Genomic DNA, 27,071 nt, shown 5'->3' on the forward strand with positions numbered 1-27,071 from the left:
AACAACAACTATTAACTTGAAAATAAAAGGCATTTTTTTTCCAGATTATGATAGGACTGTGAAATTCTAAATCTGAACAGAGAAAACACAAAACCATATGAAGCTTATCCAAGCCCATCTCAACATTACCCCAAAAAACCAGTGGAAAAAGAGCCTGGATTTAAACCCTGAGAACATGGGCAAGCTCTCAAGGGCTCCTTTTCCCCATCTGTCAAATGACTGGTGGGGAGGGGGAGAGCCCACTCCAAATCTCACTGTCCGGCTTTCCCCACTGCAACCCCCTCAAATACGTCTGAGCTGGTTCTAGGCAGAAGTCTCTTTTGTCTGAAGGTTACAAAGCCCAGGATTCATGTCAAGGCTGATTTTTTAACGTCCCCCTCACACCTTCAGTCCATGTTTACTGTAGATTATAGTGGGGCGGGTTGGGACAGTGAAAAACGCTCCCTGTCATGCTGGGAAATGTCTGAAAAGCTGTTCTTTGGGCTCAGTCCAGGGAAACTGAATCTGACTCTGGCTGACCCCTGCAACTGCCAGGATGCTTCAATGGCCTTGTGAGGCTACTTTTCCCCTCAAAGACTGACTGGCAATTTTTTGCTTCCAAGGTTTTCCACTGTTTTTCTGTAAACAAGCCTTCGAAAATGAAGTGCCCAGTGCCCCATATCCCAGATCACAGAGATAAGAACTCCAGCCTGCAATAAGGTGTACAAGATATACTGACTGCTGTCCCCTGGCTGGACTAAGTGCACACATCTCTTGTGGCCCCCGAACCTCTCACTACCCCAAGGAACTGGTGTCCAAAGGTGCTCCCTCTAAATGAAAATTAGGGGGCAGGAACCCCATGGATGCTAAGGTCTCTCACAGCTTTAAATATCTGACCCTGCCCCATGACTTCTACAAGGCGCCATGGTGATGGCTAAGCCCCCACCCCCTCCTCAGCCCCAAACTATCTAATTCTTCCCAAGCCTGGATCAGAAAATGGGATTACCATTTCATCCTCTTGGCCTTGATTAATCGTCTTCTTTTCTTCTTTGTCCATTTTTACTGTGTTAGGAAATTACTTCTCTGCTTCAGAACACTTGAAGATAACTAATGGAAAAAGAACGAGAACTGAAGTGATATCTTTCATATTGAGCTGTGCCCACACTCAACAATGTTCCCTCTGACTCAAGTCTTGGGCAGGGAAACCTTCGAGCTCCATCAGGCCCTCAGAACCCAAGGGCTCCAGCTACTGCCTGGGCTTAGAGTCAGAAAAATCTGGGCTCAGATGCCAGCCTGGGGCTCCCAAATGGGCTCCCCCCAGAAGTGACTGAACCCCTCTTGACATGCCCTGGTTCAGCCCCTCTCCCCAGGACTTAGTGACAAAGTCACAGATTAGAAGGGGATTCCCCATACCTGAAGAAATTGCATGAGTATACGTGGGTCCCAATGTCACTCCACTTTATTGTAAGGAATAAAGCAGTGCCTTCCCGTGAGGAGTTGGGAGACCCCCCCCCCACTTCCCTGACGTGACCTCAGCATCAGCCAAAGGAGAGGTCAGCCCCTCCCAGCTCTGCCATGGCCCTGCTCCCGTCTTCTTGGAGCAGGTAACTACCACTGCCCTCAGAGTGCCTTGCCAAAGAGACTTTCTCAAAACACATTAACAGCTTGGTCCTACTGCATTTCACCTTCTCCCCCACTAAGTTTCAGACATAGGCCCAGCCATCTCTTTGGGAAAATCCCATCCATCCTGACATCGGGAGAGGTGGGTCACCTCTCAGGGTCTACAAAGGAGCCCGACCTTGACCCAAAACACAAGGCCAGACAGAAAAAAGGGGAGGCAGTGAATCCATCTGAAACATGGGTGGACTGGCACATTCATATGTAAGACACTGAGCTGCATAATTCAATCCAGCATAACAGCTGAGAGAAAAGCAGGATTACCAACCAACTGGCTTTTATTAAGCTCCTACTATGATCCAGGCACTGTGTTAGGCTCTGGGAATAGAAATGCAAAGAACAAATAACCCCCAGGTTCTGACGGTATTCTATGTCCTAATCTGAGGGAGACAAGTACATTTAAAACTAGTTGTGGCTCAGATAGATTAAATACCAAATATAAAGTAGTTAAATAAGCAGTGGTTTGGGAAGAAGGCCACGAGCAGTTGAGAGAGGCAAGGAGGGAGGGCATTCCAGGCACAGAATGGGCACCACAAGCAAAACCAGAGTAGCAGGGGATAGAGAATCCTGTCTGAAGAAGAGAGAGAAGGCCAATCTGATGGGAACTCGACGGTGGGAAGAGGGTAATGGCGGCCAGTGAGGCTGGACACATAGCTTAGGACCAGCCTGCTCAGGGCCAACCAGATAAGTTTCCATGTGATCCCAGAGTGCGTAGTAGGGGCACCATTTGGTCAGCTCTATGTTGAGGGAACAGCAGTGAGGAGGCCCACAGGGGAGACTGAGGCAGGGGAGGCATTAGGAGGCTGCTTCAGTAAACCCGTGAGAAATGAGAAGGGCCCAAACTAAGAAGGCAGCTACATGAGGAAGCAAAGGGATCGGAGAAGATGTCGTTAATGTAGACATGGCAGCATTTGGCAATGAATGGGACATGATGACCTGAACAGAGCTGGGGAGTCGGGAATAGGAAATGCATGTTCAAGGGACACTAAGCCCAGAGTCCCTGGACCAGAGCTGAGCAGCGCACAAGGCCTGCCCTCCCACCCTTGGCAGACACTACAATGTTAACAAATAATGAAGTTGCAGAGAAGTCCCCTGTGCCTATGCCCTACATCGAGGCCCTGCTTCTGGCCAGCTAAGAGGCCTCAGAGGTGTCCTAGGTCCCTTCACCTTCCCCTGGTCATTGCTCCTGATAAGGGAGTATCCACACCCTCCCCCCACAGCTCTCTACTCACCATCTCATAAAATTTCAAGGCCCCCAAGGAGATGGGAGCCTAGGCACAGGATAGGGAAACAGAAAAGAACATGGATTAAGTCCCTACTCCAAGTGTTGTGATGGCCCCAAAGAGTTTGTAATCTCGGAGCAGGATCAGACACTAACAAGTTCGAGGGTCAGGCAAGGATCTGGGTAGGGGATGGCACCTGGGCCAAGCCTGGTAGGGAGCCAAGGACAGAACAGGCCAGGGCCAGCACGGTTGGACTCGAAATAAATTCCAAGTGCTCAAGTTGCCTAGAAGAGGCAGAGGAAGACAAAAAGAACTCTCTCTTCTGACTGCTTCCCCCTACTCCTCCTAGGGGCAGGCAATGACTTCTTGTCATCCTTCTACCCCCAGTGCCTGGTATAATGCTAGCTGATGGATAAGTGACTACAGGGCACCACAGAGCGCAGGGTCTATAGTCAGGAAGATCCGAGTTCAAATCCAACCTCAAATCTGAGTGCAGATTCAGCTGTGTGTCCCTGGGCAAGGCACTTAACTTCTGTCTTTCTCAGTTTGGGTGAGTAGCAACAGTACCTACCTCCCAGGGTCAGTGTGAAGATAAATGAGATAATATTTACATGGTGCTCAGTGCAGTGCCTGGCACAGAGTAGCTAGTCCATGAATCCTCACTCCCTTCCCTGGCTCAGAAGAGGCTCATCATAGTCTAATGGGGAGACAACATGCAGATGACTACTTACAACCATGATACACAGAAAATGGCTGGGGAGGGGGGCGGGGGGGAGTCAGGCAAGACTTCCTGTAGGGGGTGGAATTTTAGCTGGGACTTGAAGGAAGCCAGTGAAAATGGCCAGTCTGAAGGTGGAGCATCGTGTCTGAGGAATGGCCAGGAGGCCAGGGGTCCTGGATCCCAGACTGAGTGTATGAGGGAAGTGATGGGAGGGGCAGGGGGAGTATGGATCGGGATGGGCTTTGAATGCCAAGCAGAGGATTCTCTATTTAATCCTGGTGGTGACAGGGAGCCTGGAGTTCACTGAGCACAGAGGTAAACTTGAGTAAGGAGTCAGCCACGGGCTCACTTTGACTGCCTGATGGATTCAAAGACAGTAAGCAGTAGCTAACTGCTGGCTGTGCTGTACAGAATAAGCTTGCTTATCTCATTCATTCAACAGTAACCTGAGGATCTACAAGGAATGAACCAAATCTAGACATAGATTAACATAGCTATGCTCCTCAGGGAGACTGGGGAAAGTCAAACAAACACCCAAATAACCAAAAGAAGCCATCTCAGGAAGGCGAGATCACTCGTTCTTGGGAGGATAGGAAGGTGACAGTATTTGAGGTGAATTGTAAAAAAAGTTAGGGAGGAGGGCGAGAAAAAGGCAGAAAGCCTGGAGGCTACCACAAGCAATAGGAGTGTTCTGACTCCATCCTCCAGGCCCCAGTGGAGGCCAGCTGTGCCCTAGGGAGGATCCATGGGGAGGCTAGGATCCGCCTTTCCTGGGGAGAAGGAAGGCACCCGTGAAGGAAGACAACCAGGCTGAGAACTGAACAGAGTCACAGGGCAGGGACGCTGGCGGCACAAATGAGCCTCTAAGTGGGGGGCTAGAAGAAGGAAGAGGACTATTTAATGTCAATCAAATCAAGGAAAAAATGTTTCTGCAGAGGATACGCTCATACTTTTAATATTCTTGGCAATTCAGAGACACCCGTTTAACAATGAGTCGGCTTTACTGGTTTCATTCTGAAGCTGGTTTATCCCTGCTGCCCGATGTGATGCGGGTTCCCTCTAGAACTTGGGATCTGATTTCAATATAATTTTTTCCTTCATAATCTCAAGTCTTTTATTCATTTAAAAGTATTCTGAGACGGGGTCTACAGGCTTAAGCAGACTGTCCAAGGGGTCTCTGAAACAAGGTGTAGAAGCTCTTCACCCACAGGATGGTCACTGATCATTATCTGGCCATGGTAGCCATGAAATGAAGGTCCTGAACAGAACAGGTATTTAATAGATGTTTCTTAGGCTTCCAGAGCCCAAGCTTATTGTTAACAATTCCTGAGTCACAAGTCAAACATTCCCTAATCCGTTTGGGAGGGAGGGGATGGGGATGACGATGGGGGAGGGGAGAGAATACCGCTTAGTATTTTTTGCTTTGGGGGAAAAAAACCCACTTGACTGTTGCTCCAAGCTCTTGTGGACTTCCAGAGTGCCACCCAAGGGCCACTAGGGTGGGCTGTTTTCACAAGCACAGCCGGGAATAGATTTAACCAAAAAATTAACCATAGGATGTTGATTACACATCCCACGGGATCAGGGGCCGCCTCTCTGCATCCTCCCAGCCCCATGTGTGACTTCTTCCACAGTTTAGGCAGCCACTTAGTTAAACTTCTTTACAACAAATACCAACTGGCTAAGGATCAGATTACGAAGTTAGCTCAGTCTTCATTTTTGTCTTCCTTTCCAAACTAAAGAAACAACAGGAGCTTTCTACTTTTTCATTGTCCAAATTAAAACATTCTTCCTACCCTGCAGAAAATATTGCTATTCTTAAAAAGCTGCATTAACATTTCAATACTCGGTGATTCTAGCTATATACTGGTGCAATTTATTTCTTAGTTCTGACTGATAAGGAATCTGTGGTGAGCTCTAGACAAAGCTTTCCTTAGGAAGTTATAATGCAGTCTTACAGCACAATAACTCATAGCTAATATAACCTATCCTGTGGCTGGACCTCTGTTCATATGAGAGATTTGGTTTTGTTTTACAAAAATAATTTTTAAAAGCTAAAACTAAAATGAAATAGAAATTTATCTCAATTTAAATTAAGAATGCTTTAAATCATGGATCTAAATACACCAACATATTAAGGTAAAGAGCAAGATCAGGTAAAATTCACCTTCCAGAGTAAAATATGATGAATCTAGTCAAGAAAATCAGCAGCTAAAGAATGAGGGGAATTGTCCACTAAAAGGAATGACTCTCTCCAGTTCTAAAGGGTCCATCACAGCAGAAAAGCTTCAGCTGTCTACACACTTATTTAATTTGGTACATCATCATTCATATAGAATGAAAAAAATAAAAAGGGAAAGATCACATAGCTGAACGTGCTAAAATGTTCCAATTACACACAAGGAAATACTAAATATTAACAAATCCTTACAACATTAACTCACTCAGACAAATTTCCTTTTAAGAATTAGCATTCCAATTCTAAAATGCACCACCTTACAGGTACAATTTGGTGGTTCCTTTTTTTAAAGTGACTTCAATTTTTTTTCGGTTCAGTTTTCAAATCACAAGCCAGAGATTAAAGCCAATGTTCTTACCACGACCTATCAGTCAGACCTCCCCAGCAGCAGGCTGTCAGATGTTTTCAAAGAGCAGCTGAAAACAAGGGCAAGGAGGCCAGAGCTGCTGCTGCTGCTGCTGCTGCTGCTGCTTGAATTGTTTTGTACAAAATCTTCAAAAAGAAAAATTCTCCAAGGGCTTTCCCCAAAGATTAAAATATCAAAGAAATCTGGCACTTGTCTATTCTTGAACAATTGAAAATGTTCATTGGATTCTGGGGAGCTGAACCTGAAGCCACTGCCAGCTATCCAGGACACAGTCTATTGAAATTAGCCCAACTCAGTTCAGCGGGGTCCCAAAGCGACCCAGCAAGCCTGACCCTGGATGTTATCTACATGGCAAGAAGCTTATAGGATATTATGCTTCTGACCAAACCCTTCCTAGTATTTACAGTGAAAAACTGCCGGGTATTCTATGACACCAGCAAAAACAATCCAAGAACGTTCATCCCAAATGGAAAGGATCCGTAACTTTACCAGTAACGGCTCCATAAAGTTCATTTCAAGTTTTTCTCCCTCAATATGCAAAATACTAACTAAACAGTAACATGGGCTGCAGCCTGGGCCCTGAACCAGCAGAACCTTACTAGAGATCTGCTACAATCAAGTTTTTATCAGACAGAACTTCCAGGCACTGCAGAAATGCTGCCTGGCTCCTCACACTTGGCCTTTCTTCTAGGGCTATGGTTATATGGGATTCTAAGATAGAAAAGAAGGATTTTCATTGGTAAGAAGACTAGGGACAAGTCTAGGAAATCTATTAAAGGAAAACAATCAGTTACAAAGAAATGAAGGTTTTTTTGGACAGATGTCTTCAAAAATTAAGTTCATATATACATGTGGATGGGTGTGTATACACAGATATATTATATATGGAGAGATGGAAGGAGAGAGGAAGAAAGAAGGATAGAGAGAGACAGAGAGAGCAGAGAGAAAGGGAGAAAGACAGAGAGAAAGGAGAGAGGGAAGGGGGGGGGGGAGGAAAGAGGGCAGGAAAGAGAGAAGGAACATCTCGCCAACACAGCCTTCTGGAGGGAGCCAGGCAGGTTGGTTGGCACCGGCGCCATATCAAATTCTAGGTAAAGTGGAACAGATGACAGTGTCAGAGGGAGAAGAGAGCCTTAGGGTCATCAGGTTCCTTTTGTAGCAAAGTAAATCAAAGCCCAGAGAGATTCCACTGTTTGCACAAAGCCACACAGCACAAGCAGCAGAAACAGGATTGGAACCCAGGGCCTTGGGGCCCCAGATCCAATCTTCTCTCCATCACAGCACACAGCTCTGTCCAATATTTGGGTGAACCACAAGATAAAAGTCACTCACCACAAACATCACTGTATGCAGACTGGAACACAGATGAAGACATGGCCACCCACCTCATAACAGAAAGCAGAGAACTGGGACATACAGTTCTGAACACGATCAACGGAGGGGCTTTTACTTGTCTGTGCATGTTTGTTACAAAGGGCTTTATTTTCCTTTTCCTTTAATCGAGGAGGTGAGAAAGGGATGGTGGAGAAAGGAAGAGAAGACAATAAGCATTAAGACAGCACCTACTATGTGCCAGGTATTGGCAGCGAAACATTTTTTACAAAAATGCTCTCATTTGATCCTCACAAGACCCCTGGGAGGCAGGCGCAATTGTTATCCTCATTTTACAGTTGAGGAAACTGAGGCAAACAACATGTAAAAGGTGATCCAGTTAGGAAGTGTCTTGAGGCAGGATTTGAACTGAAGTCTTCCTGACTCCAGGCCCAGCCTTCCAACTATTCTGCCTGCCACCAGTCAGCTTCAAAGAGTAGGCACATTGACAATCTCCAGCTTGGGCTCGAGCGCGCGCGCACATGCACACACAGGCCAAAAGGAAGGCCAGAAGGAATTACAGGCAGCTTTGATCATTAATAAGTTAATAGTAATAGCTAGCAATTATGTAGCACTTTAAAGTTTGCAAAGCACTATACACTTAAGAAGAAAACCAAGCTCCCTCCCTATTTGGTGAAAACTGTTGGGAAAACTAGAAAGTGATCTGGCAGAAATTAGGCTTAGACAAACACCTTACACCACACTCCACGATACATTCTAAATGGTTATGTGTCCTTAATATTAAAGATCAAAATATGAGAGAGAGAGAGAGAGAGATCATATACCTCCCACAGATATGGGTAGGAGATGGATTCTTAACAGGGGACAAAAGCAATTACAAAAGATAAAATAGATAACTTTGATTACACATTACCGAAAACTTTCTGTATAGACAGCATTAATGGACCAAGGATAAGGGAAGAGGTCAAATGGGAAAAAATCTTTGCATAAAATTTCTCTGGTAGGGGTTTGGTATCCAAGATATGTAAACAACAGACACATGAAAGATGAAAAGACACTGCCACTGAAAGGTGGTCAGAGGATATGAACAAGCAATTGTCAAAAGAACTACAAACTATTAGCAATCCTATCAAAGAATGCTCCCAACTCCTAGTAAAAGAAAGAAAATCAAAAAGGAAAAGGAAAGCAAGCTCCCAATACTAGAGATTTATTTCCATGTAAAATTTTGTCTTCTATTCTATGGTGTGTATGGGAATGTTTGTTTATGTGTTTGTTTAAAATCAAGATGAAGAAAAATAGTCTGTATATCTGAAGCAGCTCTCTTTGCCCCAAATTTGAGTTACTAGGTTTTCTTAATAGTTAGCTGGCATCACTGTTTCCTTCAAGGATGTGTGACTTCCCATGTGTATACACACCTTCTATTGTTAAAGTGAGGGTTGCTGTCTCCACACTTAGTAGAGGGATTATTTCATCAGTTCCTGGGAGAAAAAAAATCATTGCCACACTTCAAAACAAGCCCTATTTTCAACATCAACACCCACCCCCATTCTCTCCTCTTCCAGGTTAGTCTACAAGGAGGAAATCCTTCTCCTCTGTGCCACCTCCCAGAATCTCCTTTCCCCCCCAGTTCTTATCTATCCATTGGCTTCTTTCCAGATGCCTTCCACATCTCCACCTTCAGAAACCTTGATCGTAGCAGAGGCTTCGCATCATAGCCAAACTTGTACAAAAGGTTACTATACCTGTGATCTCTCCTTGCTCAGCTCCTCTCTTCTCAATGCCTTATACTACTCCAGTGAGCTCTCTCCAAGGTTACCAATGATCTCTTTAAGGCTAAATACAATGCCCTTTCCTCTGTGACTGCTGGGCACCTTCTCCTTCGGGATACTCCTTCCTGCCTGGGTGTTCCCACCATTGCTCTACCCCAGGCTCTCTCCCTACCTGTCTAACCACTCCTCAAGACTCTCCTTTGTAGGATCGTCAATCATCCAATTCTGACTTATGTGTCTCCTCTCTCTAAACTGTCCCTTAGTGTTCTCACACGCAGATGACCCTCAGATCACCATTTCCAGCCCCATCCTGGTCATCTCTCTTCACCACTTGGCTTTAAGTCTGCCCTTCCCAAGTGGTTAAATACTGCTCTCCTTCACATAGAGCACTCTGGCCAACCAACCTACTAGCCGTTCCTCACAGAAAACATTCCAGATCCTATCTTGGCACAGGCTGCCCTTTGCCTCTCTTGGAACCTCCCCTCCTCCCCACCAGCTCCCCTTCAAGACTCCCTTTCTTTATCCCTAGCTATTAGGGTCTCTTTCCCCAAAGGACTTCCTTTGTATTTGTCTGTGAATATAGAATGTAAGCTCCTCAAGAACAATAAAGAACTTCAGGGAAACAAGAGAAGGCCTGGTATGACCTAATGCAACACAGTGATAAGAAACAAAGTAAAGGAAAACAAGGAACTTCTGCAAAGCTGAAAACCCACAAAGGTCTTATAAGAGAGAGAACGAAACAAACTTTCTCCCTCATTTCAGCGAGATGCAAGAGACCGGCTTTTTGTTATGGTTCTTTGTTTAATTGTGTTTCTTTGTTACAAAGAAGGTTCAAGGAGAAAGGGAAAGTGTTTTAACAACCACACCTCGAAGGCCAAGGTCATCAATAAAGCGGAATTCTTTACAAAACAAACTTGTTTTCACCTTTCCAGCCCGCTGAGGTGAGCCTTGGTCTGCTCACATAGTATTCAAGACCTCAGGGTCACAATCACAACCAACTCAGAGCTGACGAGCCGGGAGGGTCTGTCTGTCTGGGGTGAGCTGGTGTTTTATTCCATGAAAGCCACCACAGCTCTAACATGATGGTCTCCACCTTCCTGTGGAAAGCACCAGAGAGCTCGCCATCAGCCGTGCACATTTCTGATTCCCCAAAACAGAATACTCTCCACCCCAGGCAAACTGGCTGGCTTTCTATTTCCACTGCTCTTTGCAAAAGTGAGATGTAAAGGTTTTGTGCTTGTTGTCATTTCAATCATGTCCCACTCTTCATGACCCCACATAGGGTTTTCTTGGTGAAGACGCTGGAGGGATTTGCCATTTCCTTCCCCAGCTCATCTTACAGATAAAGAAACTGAGGCAAACAGGGCTAAATGACTGACGGAAATAGGTCACAAATGTATTTCTGTCTCCATTTTACATACTGGGAAACTAAAGTCCATTAGGAAGTGAGTAGCGAGGATAAAGTCATCAGCTAATAGGTGTCTAAGCCTGGACCAAAGCCAGGCATCCCATCCTGAAACAGGGTAAGTCAATCTTCAGCTATGGACTGGTCAGTCAGTCAACAAGCATTTACTGACATTGGGCTATGCACTCAGGAATAGAAAGAAAGGGCAGCCTGGTGCCTGTGTACAAACAGCCCACATCCTTCCAGGGAGACATTGGGGAGAGTCACAAGGCCATACCTTTAGAATAAGCTTATTTAAACTGGCAGCTCTCTCCAAATCCCATTACACTGGCCAAAGACAATCCCTGCCTGAACTAGAGTCTTTTTTGTTTGTTTTTCAGGTAAAAAAATCATTCTGCATGAACAATGATATCGAAGCTCTCTGGCCCTTATTAAGAGAATATCCCCCAGAGGGCTGAGAGCCCTAACTATGGCCCAACTGCAAGCCTGGCACTCCCTGGGCAGCCCTACCACAACTTCAAGGCCTCAAGGCAAGACAAAATGCTGCAGCAAAACCAAATGGACCCAGAAGAAACAAAAGAAAATGAGCCTAAATGCTTACTTTCCTTCTCTCTGAGTGTATGCAAGCAATTTGGACAAGGGAAAGCACAGCAAAGGCCTTGAAGGAGAGAGGCAACAGATGTTTCGCAGGATCAGTGGGCATCGAACGAAGGCTATCGGATGAAGGTTAGCTCCCAATGCCTGTTGGGGGAGGGGGCAGAGCACAAAAAGAATGACTAATGAAGGGGGGCACAGTCTTCCTTCTCAGCAGGAAGCTGTCACCCAGCCGGCCTGACCACGACTGGAAAATGGCCATCCAAGAGACTGAAGCAAATGAAAAGAAGGAGAAGCTGTTCTCCCCCACCTTTGTCTTTGTGGCTTCTGAGCGAGAAGGGGAAAGGAGCTCATGGAAACCTTGGGCAGCCCCAGAACAGGCTGTGTACCTCCATTTTAAAGTACTAATGGCAAATAACGAAAGCCTCTAGCTTGAAGCCTCCCCAGGTCCTGTTTGGGCATATGAGGGAGAAGGCTGATGTCAATCAGATTCCTTCCTGTGAATCACAATCACCCGGCTGCACTCCTTCAGCATCTTGCAAAGCTCCCGTGGGCTTTGGTGCTCATTGACTGGAGAGCCCAATGGAGAGCTCCTCCCCGACCTCCACTTACAGAGGACAGCCATTCTCCATTTCCCATGTGGCTGCCTTCCACTGGGCTTCTCCATCGTGTCCAGTCCAGCATATAACCTGCCCTCCCTGCCTGAAAACATCTTTTTGTTCTGTTTTCCCCTATCAGACTCTAAGGCTCCTTGAGCGCAGGGAATGTCTTTCTTTTTCATATCTGTATCCCCAGAGTTTAGCACAATCCTTGGCACATAGTGGGCATGTAATAAATGTTTATTGACTGATTTTCCTTTTCTATTTCAAAGCACATAAAGGTCCTACAGAAGCATGCTATATCCATGCTAATGCATAGCCTTGGCTTCCCTGGTCCCCCTCAAAGAGAAGGTATTTCTCTCCGTTAGATCATTTTGTCTAGATTTCTTCACACGACATTCCACCTTGTAGTCACTCATTTACTCACAAGACATTTATTAAGCACCCTTTACGTATTAAACCCTACAGTGGATGCAAAGATAAAACAGGAAATAGATCTGAGTGTCAAGGAACTTACATTCTATTAGACAGAGCTGAAGGTAAAGCAAGGTAATGTGAGGCCTACACAAATTAGATAATATGAGAAATGCTACATGGAATGAAGCCAGAGTGCTGAAAGCCTCTAGCCAGGTTTCCTGGTACCTTATCTCCATGGGCACCTTTAATTCCTTGTAAACACTCCTCACCATTTCTTTCTTTGCCTCACCTGGGATTCCTGATATCTAGCTTACAGTGGGCACTTAGGAAATGTTTGCTGAACTGGACTAAACTGACAGCTTTTTAAATCTATAAAACAGCCATTACCAGGCTTGAGGCCAGCCCCAAGACCCTAACAATGAAAATGACATAATCAATTTCATGAATACATGGAAAGTCTCAACAAAGCTTTAGTCAATGCCTATTTTATCACTTCCCATCTCAGGCTGTCTCTTATAATACGGCCTTTTGTTTCTGTGTTTAGGCTTGAGGAAGACCATTGTATGCAGCATACCCCAAACTAACATTGTATTTACATTTGTAACATGCATTCTTTGTATAAGTACACTTTTTGCATGCAGCCAAACAATTCGATGGTGCTAATAAAATAAGCTATAATTAGGAAAGCTAAGTTAATTAAATGATCATCTCAAAATGAGAAGCATGTTCTAAGAGTTAAGATGACAGCTTTCCACCAGCACTCATCCTTGAGGATGGATTTAATCATACAACTCAACTATCGCCTTATGCCAGGACCTTATACTTTGTAAGACTGTCACTGAGAGAAGGCTGGCCTAGCTTGTAGTCAGAGGACAATCACTACTGGCACTTCATGTCCAGGCAGACATTCCCCAGGCTCACACACTGCATTTTGTTTCAACTGTGCCCAAGTGTCCGATTCAACAAGAACGTATTAGGCACCTACTGTGTGAAAGCCTCAGTGCTGCAGGGTGCCAAGGGCACAAAGACAAAACCACATTCGGCCCTGCCTTGGAGGGTCTTAACCCCCTAGACACCATCACAAAGCCCTAAGAGCAGTAATTCTGTCCTTTAGCGAGGTCCTCTGCCTCCACCAGAGGGCGCACCAGGACAGAGATCCATCAACCAGCATCTACTTCTATGCCAGAAGCTGGAAGACAAAAATTAAACAGGTCCCTCACTCAGATTCACTGAGGAAAGGACCTGGCTAAGTCTAGGAGGTTTCCTAGGAGTTTCAATCCTCCATATGACATCCTCCAACCAGTCACGTACGTCTGGTGAGCTTGGGCTGCCAACTGGGACGATAATAAACCTTCCATCATTGAGCAACTACTATGTGCCAGGCACAGTGCTCAGCGCCACTGGGTATGTGGAACAGAAGAGGCAAAAGCCAAGCCCTGTCCCCAAGACCTCACAGTCTAATGGGAAGGGAACATGTAAACAAATACAAAGTCTACAGAGGTTAAAAAGGAAATGTTGTGTTTGTCCTTCATTCTCGAAGGGGACCGTATCTTGGAGATGACATGACTTGCAGCTGACTTGGATTTGAGTAAGAGAGGGCTATGGACAGTCAATCTCACTTTCGCCTCCAAAGCCATCTGTGTCCAGTGGCCATATGTTGGATCAAGACAACTGGAGATGGCCGAGGATGCACTGCGTGACCAGGTCTTTTCTGCTGTGAGGTAACCAGCATTCACTGAATAGGCCTCTTTAAGAAGTGAATCCAAGGGATGGCCCCTTTTAATTTAAAAATAAAAAAAAATCAAAGTTGGAGGGAAGACCCTCAGGGCTACTGGCCAAAAGAGAAACAGTTTACCATGGACATTCACTCTAAGTCAGGACAGCCCAAAAAATAGCCATTAAGTGCTACTTGGGAAAGGACCTATTGTCCAATCTATGAGCTCCAAAGTGAAATGGGCTTAAGGTTTGGTCTTTTAGAAAGAAATCTAGCCAGTAAACCCTAAGCTAACTAGGCAGCTTTCAAAATTTACCTTCAAATTTACCTTACCATCAAAATTTCCCTTCCTTTCCCTCTCCCTTCAAAACATGAAATAATAAACAGAGAGAAGGCACTAGAATGAAGACAAATTGGAGAGGCTTCTAGCAAAAGATGGGATTTTACTTGGGATCTGAAGGAAGCCAGGGAGGTCAGTAGTCAGATGAGGAGGTATGGAGGAGGGCCAGAGAAAATGCCCAGAGCTGAGATAGAGGGTCTTGTTTGTGAACCATTCAGGAGGCCAGGGTCAGAAGAGTACGTGCAGGGGAGTCAGATGAAAAGAAGACTGGAAAGGGAGGAGGCCCTTGAATGCCAAACAGCATTGTGTATTTGCTCCTGGGGGCAACAGGGAGCCACTGTAGCTTACTGGGGAGAGGGGAGGAGGTATGAATGGTGGATAAGTAGGAAGAGACCCCTCCCCATGTCCCCACTCTGGCCAGCACCTACCATAACAGTTCAGCTGTGAGGTGACAAAGGTCTGCACCAGGGTGGGGGCAGTCAGATGAGAGAAAGGAGCATATTCAAAAGACATTGGAAAGGTGAAATCAACAGGCCTTGGCACCATATTGAATATGGAGAATGAGAGACAGTGAGGAATCCAGAGTTCTGTTCTGGACATTTTAAGTTTAAGATGTCTACTTGACATTCATTTGGAGATGTCTGAAAGGCAGCTGGAGATGTGAAATTGGAGATCAGCAGAGTGGATAGGGAGATTTGAGAATCATCAGCATAGAGAAGGTAATTAAATCCATGGGAGCTGATAAAATCACTAAGTAAAGCCTAGAGGGAGAAGAGAAGAGAACCCAGGACAGAAGCTGGAGGATCACCTATGGTTAGAGGGTGTGATCACAAGAAGGATCCAGCAAAGGAGGCAGAGAAAGTACGGTCAGAGAGGGAGGAGTTAACCTAATGTTAAGGTGAGACTCTGGAGGCCACAAGGGCACTTTTATAAGATTTATGCAAGTTATCAGTACCTAGATATAGTCAGATCACCTTCTGTCCTAATGGGAGAAAAACTGACCCTGCAGAAGCTGACAACAAAATAATCACAACTCCCATTTAAGCCCAGTAGGGGAGGCGTTTTTATTCTCATTTTACATTATAAGGCACCAAAGATGTGCAGAACTATTTCCAATTCACAAATTTTTTCACTGAAGGATCATAAATTTAGAACTGGAAAAGGGTAACTGCTCCTTGTTATATTTTATAGATGAGAAAAATGAGACCCTGGAAGGTCAAGTAAGGCACCCAAGGTTTACAGAGCCGTGCATACATGCATACATACACACACACACGCACACGCGCACACAGTAAGAGCTGTGGCTTCCCAATCAGAAGCCAACACAGCCCAAACTGTGCCAGACAAGTCAGCCGCCAGCCAGCATTCTATCCACAGATGTCAGACTGACAGAGGACAGGGCATGCACTGGCTGTGGAGTCAGAACACTGCTCCAATCTCCTCGCTGATACTCATCACCTCAGGGAACTTGGAGAAGTCTGGTTAACTTCTCAAGGCTCCAATGCCCTCTCCTGCAAAATGAAGGGCTTTCACTCAATGATCTCTAAGATCCAAACCAACTCAAAATCCTGTGAGTCAAAATATTGGCAGTTGCTGGAAATCAATGAAATAACCCTTTAGATATTTTTTCAAGCTGATGCAAATTCCAATGAGGCCTGTTTTCTCATTCTGTTTCTCTTCTGAGCACTCACACCCCAGAGCGAAGAGGGGGGCCTCTCTGGATCTGGCCTTTGCAGAGTTATCGAGGGAGCACAGGACCTTGAGCCAGTTACCACTCATTCCTTCCATGTGCCCCGATTACCTCAGGTTTATGGTCTTCTGGATCTCTACCCACATCTTCTGGCCTTTTCACTAGGAGGGGGAAAACACCAGGAGTGGATAAACCAGTCAACAAGCATTTATTCAGTGCCCACTATCTACCATGTGCTAGGTGGCACTGTGCCCTCTCCTGGCGCTCCAACACTGATGGTGCGCAGTGCTCTCTCCACTATACCATGCTGGGGACTTAGAGATACAAGAGTTAAAATGCAGCCTAATCAAGGCCTGAGCATCAGGCAATCAATCTACTTACTGACAAACTCTGGCCAACTCACTTACCAAGCTGACAACACAGGATCATGGGATTCCCCAGCTGGAAGGGCCTTCAGGAGGCATCTATCTAGTCCAACCAATATGTGAAAAGAATCTTTGCTTTAGGCCACCAGCAGCTGCTCCCCTTGGGCAGCCCTGGGTCTCTCCACAGCTGCAGCCCCAACCCACCAGGGCCTAGCAGAACAAAACCAGCCCTTCAAACACTTGATAACATCTAGAAGGTCACCCAGGTGTTCTTACCCCAGCTAAACATTCCCATTTCTTCAAGAGATACTCCTCCTGTGCAGAGCAAGCAGGAGACATTCCCCCACCTTGGTTGCGCCCTTTGGCTCTGGTCATTTAGGCAGCTCAGAATCCAGCTAAATATGCCCATCACCCCACATGTCTCCATCTTGCCCACAGAGCATGTGACTATCAAAGGCATCTTCCCCATCCATCCACTAACCTAGCAGCCATCATGGACAAGAAGATGAGGTTGGCTTCAAAGGTCTGGTTCCCTCCTGAACACACACAGATCTCACTGTCTCCAAGCACAGAGCTGTCTCCACTACACCATGCTGGGCACTCAGAAATACAAGAGTTAAAATGTGGCCTAAATAAAGGTGCTTGGTCTTAAAGCCCTACAGTGGGCAGATTCTAACCAAAGATGATGGTTGGTGTGCCCTGCTGTCCCTTCAGCACCCCTCATCCACCCTGTGCTCTATTTAGGAGAGGACCAAAAAACAAAAACAAAAACTCTCTCCCTAACTTACTCATTTGGAAAATATTTTAAGCCTCCCGTCGGGACTCTGCAGTTCCCCACCAGCCTGATACTCATGGTCAGGTCTTTGCTTTGGGAAGCCAAGATCTGAGCTGTTTATATGACTGCACTGCTCCGAAACCTTTCCTGGTTCTCCACTGCCTACTAATTCTTTACGAGACTGGGCCTCCCTGTCTTGCTCAGGCTCTGCCACCTCTCAGCTCATTAGACTCTCAAGTGGTCTACCAGCCTCAGACCCCCCAGGAGCGGGTCTTAAAGGCATGTGCTACTTTGCTTACCAATTCAAGTAAACAGAGAAGGGGCAGAGGCAGCCCTATCCCCCATGTTACCAGATACTGCCCCCCACCCCTTCAAGTTGGAATCATTGCACTAATGAAAATTCTTGGAGCACAGTTTTTCAATTAGCTGCAAATCCACTTACCTATATACCAATCCAGCCAATATTTGTCTATTGTGCCTAAAGGACATGCTGCCTTAGGGCAGGGGAAATCACTCTAGCCTGAGAGCACTCCCAGGATGTACCAATTTAGCAGCCCTTTCAGAGGACTCCCAGATTACTAGATACAGTCCCCCAGTCTCTCCCCCGAGCTCTAGTTCCACATCACCAACTGTCTTTTGGACATTTCCAAGTGGATGTTTCATAGTCACATCAAACTTAACAGCTAACTAGTAGCTAACACGTATAGAGCACCTAGGACGTGCCAGAAACCATGCTAAACTTTTTACAAATATGCTCTGACTTGGCCCTGACGGAAAGAGAAGATGCACCTCCCTCCTTCAACAGAGGTAGGGGGCTAAGGGTGTGGAATGTTAGGGTCATTTTGGCAGTTGGTTTTGCCCTGACTATTTTTCTTTGGTTTCTAGAAGGAAGAGGGTTGGGGACAGGGGATATAGCAAGAAATGAAGGTTTGAGGTTTGTTTTTTTTTAAAGCCACAGGCATCAATAAAACTATTTTTAAAATTAAATTCTGAAAGTTCAAAGAGAAAATTCGCATAAGAAAAAGGGAAGTTGTCTAAAGAAATGTGTGTGTGGATACACAAGCAATTCTCCAACTAACTTAGATGTTTAAAAGGCAGAGACACAAGAAAGCCTGGACAGGCAATCCTTAAAAACCCCAAAGGATCAGTGATCTCAGCTCATCGGACTAGCTATTCATTCCCTCCCAAAGCTGCAAATGGCAACTCATCATGGGTTTCTATCCCCTCTGTGCAATCGCAGTTCATTTATGTCAATCAGTCAATATGCATTTACTAAGCACCTATAGTGCGCCAGACACCATGCAAAGTGCTGGGGACACAAGGAAATGCCCAAGACAGTCTCTGTTCTCAAGGAGCTCAGAGTCTAAGGTGGAAGTGGGGGAGACAAGAAAGAAGCAAATAAATGCAAATGAAAATCCTCTCTAAAGAGGATCAGTGGGAAATGATGGAAAGGGAAGACTAAAACTAAGGGAGACTTCAAAAGGCTTCCTGGAGCTGGAAGGCAGAGCTGGCCTCCCCAAACTCACTGCTGGTTCTCCAGACATCGTTCTGGTCACCACTGAGACATGCAGGCGCTACAGTGGATGACAGCTGAGAAATACAAAAACATGAGCATGCCATAAAAGCATTTCCAGAGTCAAAAGGAGCTGAGGCTGGCAGGCACAAGCAATGACAAATATAAATAAGTCAGTGGCTGAATTCTTAGGGAATTCTCAGACTAGGAGGGAAATGACAACAAGCCACAGCAACACATAGAGCCCTGACACGTGCTGAAAAGGGAGCCATCAGCTCGGCCTGACACTGAGGAAAAACCAAACAAAATTATAAATGGAAATATATAGAAATGTCAAACAACACCATGAAATGCTAGCTGCTTTCTACCCATTTCCAAGAAGAGAAAGCTGAGGCTCCGAGAGGTTCCATGAATTTGGGCAGGACTGTCTTTCCAGGAGAGAAGTGAGCCTGTCCTAGGTTACTAAGCATGAAGTCCTCGAGCTCCAGCACCTGGCTCTAAGTGCTTAATAAATGCTTGGGGACTGACTGGAAACAATGGCTGTCAGTCTCCAATCCACAAGGACTTACTAGATTCAATACCTACTCTGTGCCAGGCACCGGAAGAGACCAAGGTGGGGCCAGAAAGACAAACAACCAAAACAGTCTCCACTCTCAAGGACTCAAGGAGCACTTACTTACATGCCCCCAGCCCCCAGCGTGGAGGTGAACACATTTTTCAAATTCAAAATCCAATCACCTGAGCTGGGCCCACACCTACAAACTGCTCATTTAGAATTCAAAACATTTTGCCAGAAGTAATGTTTTAAATAGGAGTTGAGGTGGGTTACAAAACTTCCCACCAAAGTTTATTTTACCCATGATGCTGCTGGACTAGAAGTTTCATAATGAACTGGGTTTGGGGAACAGGAAAGAGAGGAAAGTTCCCTTTCCCTTCTTAGCCCAAGGCAGACCCCCAAGCAAGATATCCAAATATGGAGATGGTCTTTGTCACCTGCCTACCTCCCCTTCCATTCAATGGCTGGCCAGTGGCAATCCCCAGGGCTACCCAGAAGGTAGGCAGATCTTGGGCTGGTTTTGGTTGCAAATGCTCCCCTGGAGGGCCAAGAAAAGTAGTCCCAGCTGCAACCTGTTTACCAACTTCAACAGGATAACCCCAAATAGCCCGCAGAGATGTCAACGGCACCCACCTAAAGGTGCCTAACCGTGATGGCTATTCCTGATGATCAGTGCAAAATGCTAACATCTCCCATGCTGGAGGCAATGACTCACCCAATGGGCTTGGTCACCAATCATTAAACAGCAGAAATTTGTCACCCGGCATGCAAAGGAAAAGGAGATATGCAAAATTTTCCACGATGATCACATGACAGGTGAACTCAGCACAAGGCCATGGGTCTGACCTTTAAAATGGAACCTGAGAGACTAGAATCAGCTCAGCAGGAAGCCGGACATTCAGTAGGATTAGCCAGTGGTCCACGAGTTTGGACAGAAATGGAAAAAATGAGAACAAGCTTCTCAGTTTGGGCATTCTATGAATCTGTACTCTCACTGTGTTCATCTAAGTTGAAACACCACTGGGTTAAAATAAAGTCTCAGATTTTCCAGAACAGGCTTGGTAAAATCTTTGGGTCTCAATGGCCACATCTAAAAAATACGGGAGTTGGACTATGCAAATCAGAGGATCTCAACTCGGGGTCCATGACTTCATTTTTAAATATTATCAAATGTATTTCAATGTCATTGGCTTCCTTTGCAATCATTCATATTTTATCCATCTACAAACATTATGCTGAGGTGTCCATAGGCTTCCCCAAGCTAAATAAGGGCTCCAAGTCCCTATGAGATTCCCTCACTCAACAAAATGCTGGTAGCTGTTGCCTCCTGACTGACTGCCAGGACATCCTTTCCACACTGAGTTCAGGGCCCAGTTCGGCCTGCCTCTCCTCCCCAGCTCTGCTTTCCTAGTAGGGAACTCTTCAGCATACATACTGATATACCTGCAAAAAATATAAACTCAGAGGTTATCATTCTGTTTGGGGATCTCACTCACTGCAAGAGTGTCATGTGATTTGACCAGAGGAGACTGGGTAGCCACTGGAGCTCCCCAGCTTTGAAAATCCAGATGGTGGTACCTCTCTCTCTGTTAACTAGTAATTCCTTGGTCAGACAGCTAGAGAGGGCTGTCTGTCGATAACTTTTGTGTTTGCTCTGTTTATATTGTGTATGTTTGTAATTTCTATTTGTATTCTCTCTGAAGTTCAGGGTGCTGGCTTTTCCTCCTGAAAGTGAATGATACATGTACGTTTGATTAAAGTGAGACTGCTAAACGCTTAAAGTTGCTTTCCTTAGAAAAGCAAATCAAAGAACCTGTGCTGGCAGCCCTTCTGTGTGCTGTTATTGGCCTTAGCCACAGTAGCAGCAAGCAGCATTGTTGTTACAGGTCCTAACCTCTCTGCTAGCCTCCAGTCTCGTATCTCCAACTGCCCATTGGATATTTTCAGCTGGATGTTCCATACACATATTAAACTCAATGTTTTTTTTAAAAACCCCAAACCTCATTATCTTTCCCCCAAAAAAAGGCCTCTCCCCTCCTCCTACCTTCCTTAGTACTGCTGAGTCCACCACCCTCCCTTCAGAATACCTCTTGGATGTGCTCTCCTCTCTCCTATGACACTGCCACTACTCTGGTGGCAGGCCCTCAGTATCACCTCTCTGCCACAAGTCTCTGCCCACTTTAGACCATTCTGACTCAGTTGTCAAAATGTTCCTCCTTCAATAGAGATCTGAACAGGTCACTCACTGAACCCTCCTCCAGGGCTCCCTATCATCTCCAAGATCAAATAGAAACTACTCTGGCTATTAAAGTTCTTCATAACCTGCGCCACCCCCACTTCTTCCATCTTTACACCCTGGCTTCCTTCAAGTCTCAACTAAAGATCTCATTTTCTCCAAGAAAGTTTTCCTTAACCATAGTGCATTGCCTCCATCAATTATTCCCAATTTATCCTGTCTATAGTTTGTACATGGTTCTTTGCCTACTGTTTCTCCCACTAATCTGTAAGCTCCTTGAGAAGAGGGATTGTCTTTTGCCTCTTTTTGTATCCCTGGAGCTTAGCACAGTGCCCTGCACACAGTTACTGCTTAAGGTTGATCAGCTGACTAAAGAACTTTGGACTAAAGGATTCTAAAGATATCCTCTACTTCCAACACTCTATTAAGCAAAAAGCAATCACCATAATAAAACTGTTATGGCAAAAACATGACAGGCCTTTTAAACTGAAGACTACAGTAGCGAGCCTCACCTTCCCCACACTATCATGAGGAAACAGAGGACCAAAAACACTACAGAAACAAGGGTGATACTTCCTCCCCCATCCCAAAGCATATGCATGGTCCTAAGTAAGAAATCAAGACTAACTTATCTATTCAATCAATTGATAGTCATGAAACATTTACTAGTCACCCTCTATGTGCCAGGCACTAGGCTAAGTGCTGGCAATACAAGCACCCTCAAAGAGCTTACAGTCTAAAGGGGGGTGGGGGGAAGGGGAGGAGGACACCAAGCACAGCAAGAGGCAAAGGACATTGGCCGGAAAGCTCTAAGCCCCCATCAAGGGAAGTCTTTTGGGAGGAGTTGACTGCTCTGCACTCAAGCCCTCCCATCAGAGGAGAGGCCAGCGAGGGAGCATCAAGGCTGGGTCAATGGCCACAATGAGGAGGTCTCAGTTGATGGGCCTGTCCTGGGGCACAAATGATGCTCCCAGACTGTGTGGCTGCTAGAAAAGGAAGTAAGGCCCAAAGTGCTGAGCCCTCTGGAAAGGGAACACTGTTCCTCTTTCCTCATGGGCTAAAACGGCTCACTCACTATGCCCCACTCCCAGGCCAGACTTCATGCTTCTTTTTTTTTGTTTTGTTTTTTGGCAGGGCAATTGGGGTTAAGTGACTTGCTCAAGGTCACACAGCTAGTAAGTGTATCAAGTGTCTGAGGCTGGATTTGAACTCAGGTCCTCCTGACTCCAGGGCCGATGCTCTACTCACTGCGCCACCTAGCTGCCCCTAGACTTCGTGCTTCTTTCTGGCAGATGGGGCAGGTGACCCAAGCTTCTCAAATGAGAGAAGTTCCGGCAGCTCTTACGGATTGAGATGGGCTTGGAACACAGGCCTGTAAAGACTCCTTTACTGGTACTGGCCAAGTACCAACCTCAATGAGTCACAAGAGACTCATCCCCAGACAGGTGAGCAGGGCTCTGTTTCACAGTGTTCAAAGAAATCTACCAAATGCCCTTCAGTCTTGTGTAACTCTCCCTCCCCTTCCAAACTGACTGCAGCAGGGACAGGAAAAGGTCCAGAGAGCAACAGAATCAAATAATTTTTAGACTGTCTATAAATATTTAATGGCTGCTAAGTGGGAGAGCTGGGGTCCAGTGACCAACAAGGTGACACTATTCAAAGTAACTGAACCACATTAGTGCCCAGACTCTCAGCTTCCTCTGGAAGCAGGGGCCGCCTCTGTCTATCACCAGCATCTTGCACCTCGTAAGCACTTAGAAAATGCTTTCTCATTCATTCACTGAAAAGTGACCATCTCATTTTGGTACTTGTATCCTCGGTGCCTAGAACAAAGTAGGCATTTAATGACTGACAGCAAAGATGACATTGCTATAAATGAAAAAAATAATAAGTTTCAGTCAAATGATGAGATCACAATTTTTTCAGGAGAGGGGATAAAGAAGTTATCTGAGATGATTTCATGAAAATATATTTCTGTCCCTTCAGCTGGAAGCTCATGACTATTTGGTAAGTATTCATAAAATATCATAAAAGTAACTACGCCCATTTACTAAGAGAGAAAGAAATTTGACCAAGAATCTTCTGAATCCCTTCAAATCAAGTCAGCATCTACCTTAGGAGATCTCAATGGGAAGGGATGGCATCAAGAACTGGAAACTATGGTTCTGGATTGAGAAACTAAAGAGTTCCAAGTCTGTGGACTACTCAGAACACTTTGAACCTGTTTGCCCCTCCTCCAGAAGAGAATCAGAAGAAAAATTATCTTTAACAGGCAGGTCACAACTGCTTCCTGCCTACCTTGGGAGACAATCACTCTCAGCTATCTGGAGGAAAATGATGATCCAGCAGAGAAAACCAAGAAGGAACAGTAAGACAGGGGAGGAGGAGAATTAATCAGCAAGGATTTCAGAAACTCCTACTGTGTGCTAAATTCCTGGAGTAGAAAGCTAAAACTGAAAGTCTCTGCCCTGAAGGAGCTTCCATTCTGCCACAGACACCAGGAGTAGATAAAAGGTAGCCCAAAGGGAAAGGTACTAGCAGCCGGGCAGTGGGAGGGAAAGCCCAAAGGCCTCCAACAGAAAGGAGTATATGAGATGGACCAAAAGCCAGCAGGGATATAATGTCAAGGGGGAAGGATCTGCCCAAGCAGTGGTCAACAGGAAGTCATGAAGGAGAAGAACCACTTGGGTCCTCAGCCTTGCCCTCTGCCATCACTGCCGAATCTGGGTGGCCTCTACACCAACGTAAATGGGAGTGAATGGCCCAGAATATGGCCCTGGAGAAGAGTGAAGAAGACACGGCCTGGACTTTCCTTCTTTGAGGGCACAGACGCACACCTCAAGGTAACACTGCACGGCCAATCAAACACACTTTAGAAGGGCTAATGTTTAGAAGTGACTTTGGTGTAAAAACAGCACATCAATAAAATATTTTTTATTTAAATCTTTTAAAAGGCAAAGGACCTACTGAATTTTTTTTTACAAATCATCCCTAAAATCCTCCCCAGCAATCTATCCCACAGCTCCATTCACAACTCACAACCTTCTAGGTACAAAAAAAGTTGAGTCCACATTGTTTTTCTCTCTAAAGGTTAGAATCATATCCAGAATTTGGAGAAAAAGTCAAAGGATATGCATCCATTTGTTTTTCTATTCATTTCATAAACATCTCGGCAATATCACTCCCAAGCCTCTGCCCCCAAAATGTTGGCAGATCATTCAACACAATCTTGAACATTTTAAAACTAAGGAAACAACACAATGTTTTGTAGTCTTTAAGACATAGTCATTCCTTTAGTCTATTAAACACAGTACTAACATCAGTTCAGATTAAGACTCTTCTTCCCTGTATCTCCACCTGCCTCAGCCACGGCCCAGTGTCCTGGAGGGAGCGAACACCTGCTCCTGTTGGGCGGGGATGGGGGGGTGGTGGTTAAGAGTCTACTGGCCATTTTCTTTAGTCTTTTGTCTCTCAACCTGTGCTTTCTCATTTCACAAAATCACAGAATCAGTGAGCTAGTAGGGACGGTCTTGATTTTTCAGGCATGACCACACCTCAATTCCAACAAATGAACATTTACCAAAAACCAACCTGTTTTCTTCAAAGTGTTTATAAATAGCATGTTAGACCTGCCCCCCCCCCACCACACACACACACACACACACACTCTCACGTGAATGCCTGTCCTGACCACACATTCATAATACAGAAGGCTCTCTATACGCTGAAGGTCTCATACTCAAGTTCTGGGAAAACGTCAGCTCGATACTTCGTAATCCTTAGAAACAAAATGCCAGCCTCCTAGCGAATTCTCTTGGTATCCAGGTATGAAGGTCAAGAGACTGGAATAAATCTAATCTCAGTAATTACCCACAACGTTCCCGAACGCCGGTTGGCTTTTCCTATACTCCCCTCTTCCTATGAGTTCATCTGATCTTCAGCTAACTCTTATTTTCGGTCTAAAAACAATTAAAGGGCATCTGGTCTAACAGGCCGCCTCCGATCCAAACCGATTCAGGGCAGTGATGACACGGGGTAATTCCGTGAGTCAGCGGAGAGTCCAGCGGGCCGGGACCTTCCACCTGGGCCCCAGAGATCTCGAACGGGCACGCTGGGCCTGTCTGAACCAAAGGGCCGGAGGACGGTGAAGGGAAACACGAGAAGGGATCTGAAAAGTTACGTTTGCTTTCCCCGCTGTCCTGGAGGGTGGATGCCCTCACCCGCAGCAGTCCTGCAGAGAAGCCTCGGGAGCAGGGAGCCCCGGGTTCAAGTCCTGCCCCTGAGAAGCCCCAGAGGGAGTCACTGCCCGGCCCAACGTCCCTGGCAACCTCCTAAGACCGCGAACAAGCCGGGGGCAGGCTGCGGGGCGGGGGCGGAGCCCAATCTGGCTGGGCAGAGTTTTCTGGGCCACAGTGGGGACCACAGTGACAGGACCCTGCGTGTTGGGGGAAGGGGGGGCAGGCGGTCACACGTGCTGGCTGGTCTCAGGCTGCCATAGGGGGACTGTTTACAACACCAAGTTGCGCTAGCTAACGGGGTCCACTAACAGCTCAGGGTCCTTTTCCCCGGCTGAAATCCTGACCCCTGCCCACGTGGTACTCAGGTGGGTGACATGTGTCCTGAAGGTCTTTGGCCTCGTGGCCATTCATCCCCCGGGACCCCCAACCGCGCAGTCCGGTAAGGATGACCTCCCGGGGCTCAGGACAGAGGGGGCTGAGCCCCGGGCCCGACAGGCGCGGCAGAGAACCACCCGGGGGTCAGGGTGGACCCTGGTCGGGTCGCAGCGGCTCCTGACCCCGCCGTGGGGCCGGCACCCCCGCCCGGGGCACACGCACTCACACTCACGTGCACATGCGCCCACCCCCACGGCCTTTCTGCCGGCCATGCGTGGGGCGGCCGCAGGGCAGCTCCGACGTTGGCCCGCCCCACACACCGGTCGTCCCCTGCGGCCCTGTCCCGGAGTTGGGGGGGGACCCTCTGTCCCCCGACCGTCCTCACTCACCGGCCGCCTCCTCCTCCTCCTCCTCCTCGCTCTCCCCGTCGTCCTCCTCGCCCTCCTCCCCCTCGTCGTCTCCCGCCGCCGCGCTCAGCTCAGCGCCATGGCCCGGGCCCGCCGCCCCGCCGCCCCCGGGGCCCTGGGCGGGCTCGCTGGGCCGGGGGCTCCCGGGGCCGCGCGGGGGCCGCGGGGGCGCGCGCTCCGTCCCTCAGGGCCTCCGGCCGGCCGTCAGTCAGTGTGTCCGGGCGTCCGTCGGGCCCTGGGTCCGGGGACGCGGGATCCGCCCGCAGCGGGCCCGGCCCGGCGGGGACGCGGACGGGGCGGCGGGGACAGGGCCCAAGGCGGCGGGGCCGGGGAGCGGCTCACGCAGCGGCGGCGGCAACCAGGGCGCGAGCGCGAGCTCGGGACTCCCGCGCCGGATGTGAGGTCACGTGATTGACTCATCCCGAGGCCCGAGGGCAGAGCGCGGGGGCGGGAGCGGAAACGGCAGGCGCCGCCGGGGGCGGGGCCTGGAGCTCCGCCTCTGCCGAGCCCCGCCCCTCCGAGGCCTGGGCGCGCGAGCGC

At 47.0% G+C, this 27,071-nt stretch overlaps 1 protein-coding gene across 2 annotated transcripts in view; it reads right to left on the reverse strand.

The window, feature by feature from the left end:
* Positions 1-26,549, reverse strand: part of ATP13A3 (ATPase 13A3) — a 75,769-nt gene extending 49,220 nt beyond the window's left edge. For both annotated transcript variants that reach the window (XM_036753940.1, XM_036753939.1), the window contains exons 1-2: positions 26,514-26,549; positions 986-1,086 (exon numbers count right to left, since the gene is read on the reverse strand). In XM_036753940.1, the coding sequence (XP_036609835.1) occupies positions 986-1,036 (51 nt within the window). In that variant the 5' untranslated portion in view covers positions 1,037-1,086; positions 26,514-26,549. The remainder of the gene's footprint in view (positions 1-985; positions 1,087-26,513) is intronic.
* Between the last annotated feature and the right edge of the window lie 522 nt (positions 26,550-27,071).

Source organism: Trichosurus vulpecula, chromosome 4 (genome assembly GCF_011100635.1).
Source record: "Trichosurus vulpecula isolate mTriVul1 chromosome 4, mTriVul1.pri, whole genome shotgun sequence".
NCBI lineage: Eukaryota > Metazoa > Chordata > Mammalia > Diprotodontia > Phalangeridae > Trichosurus > Trichosurus vulpecula.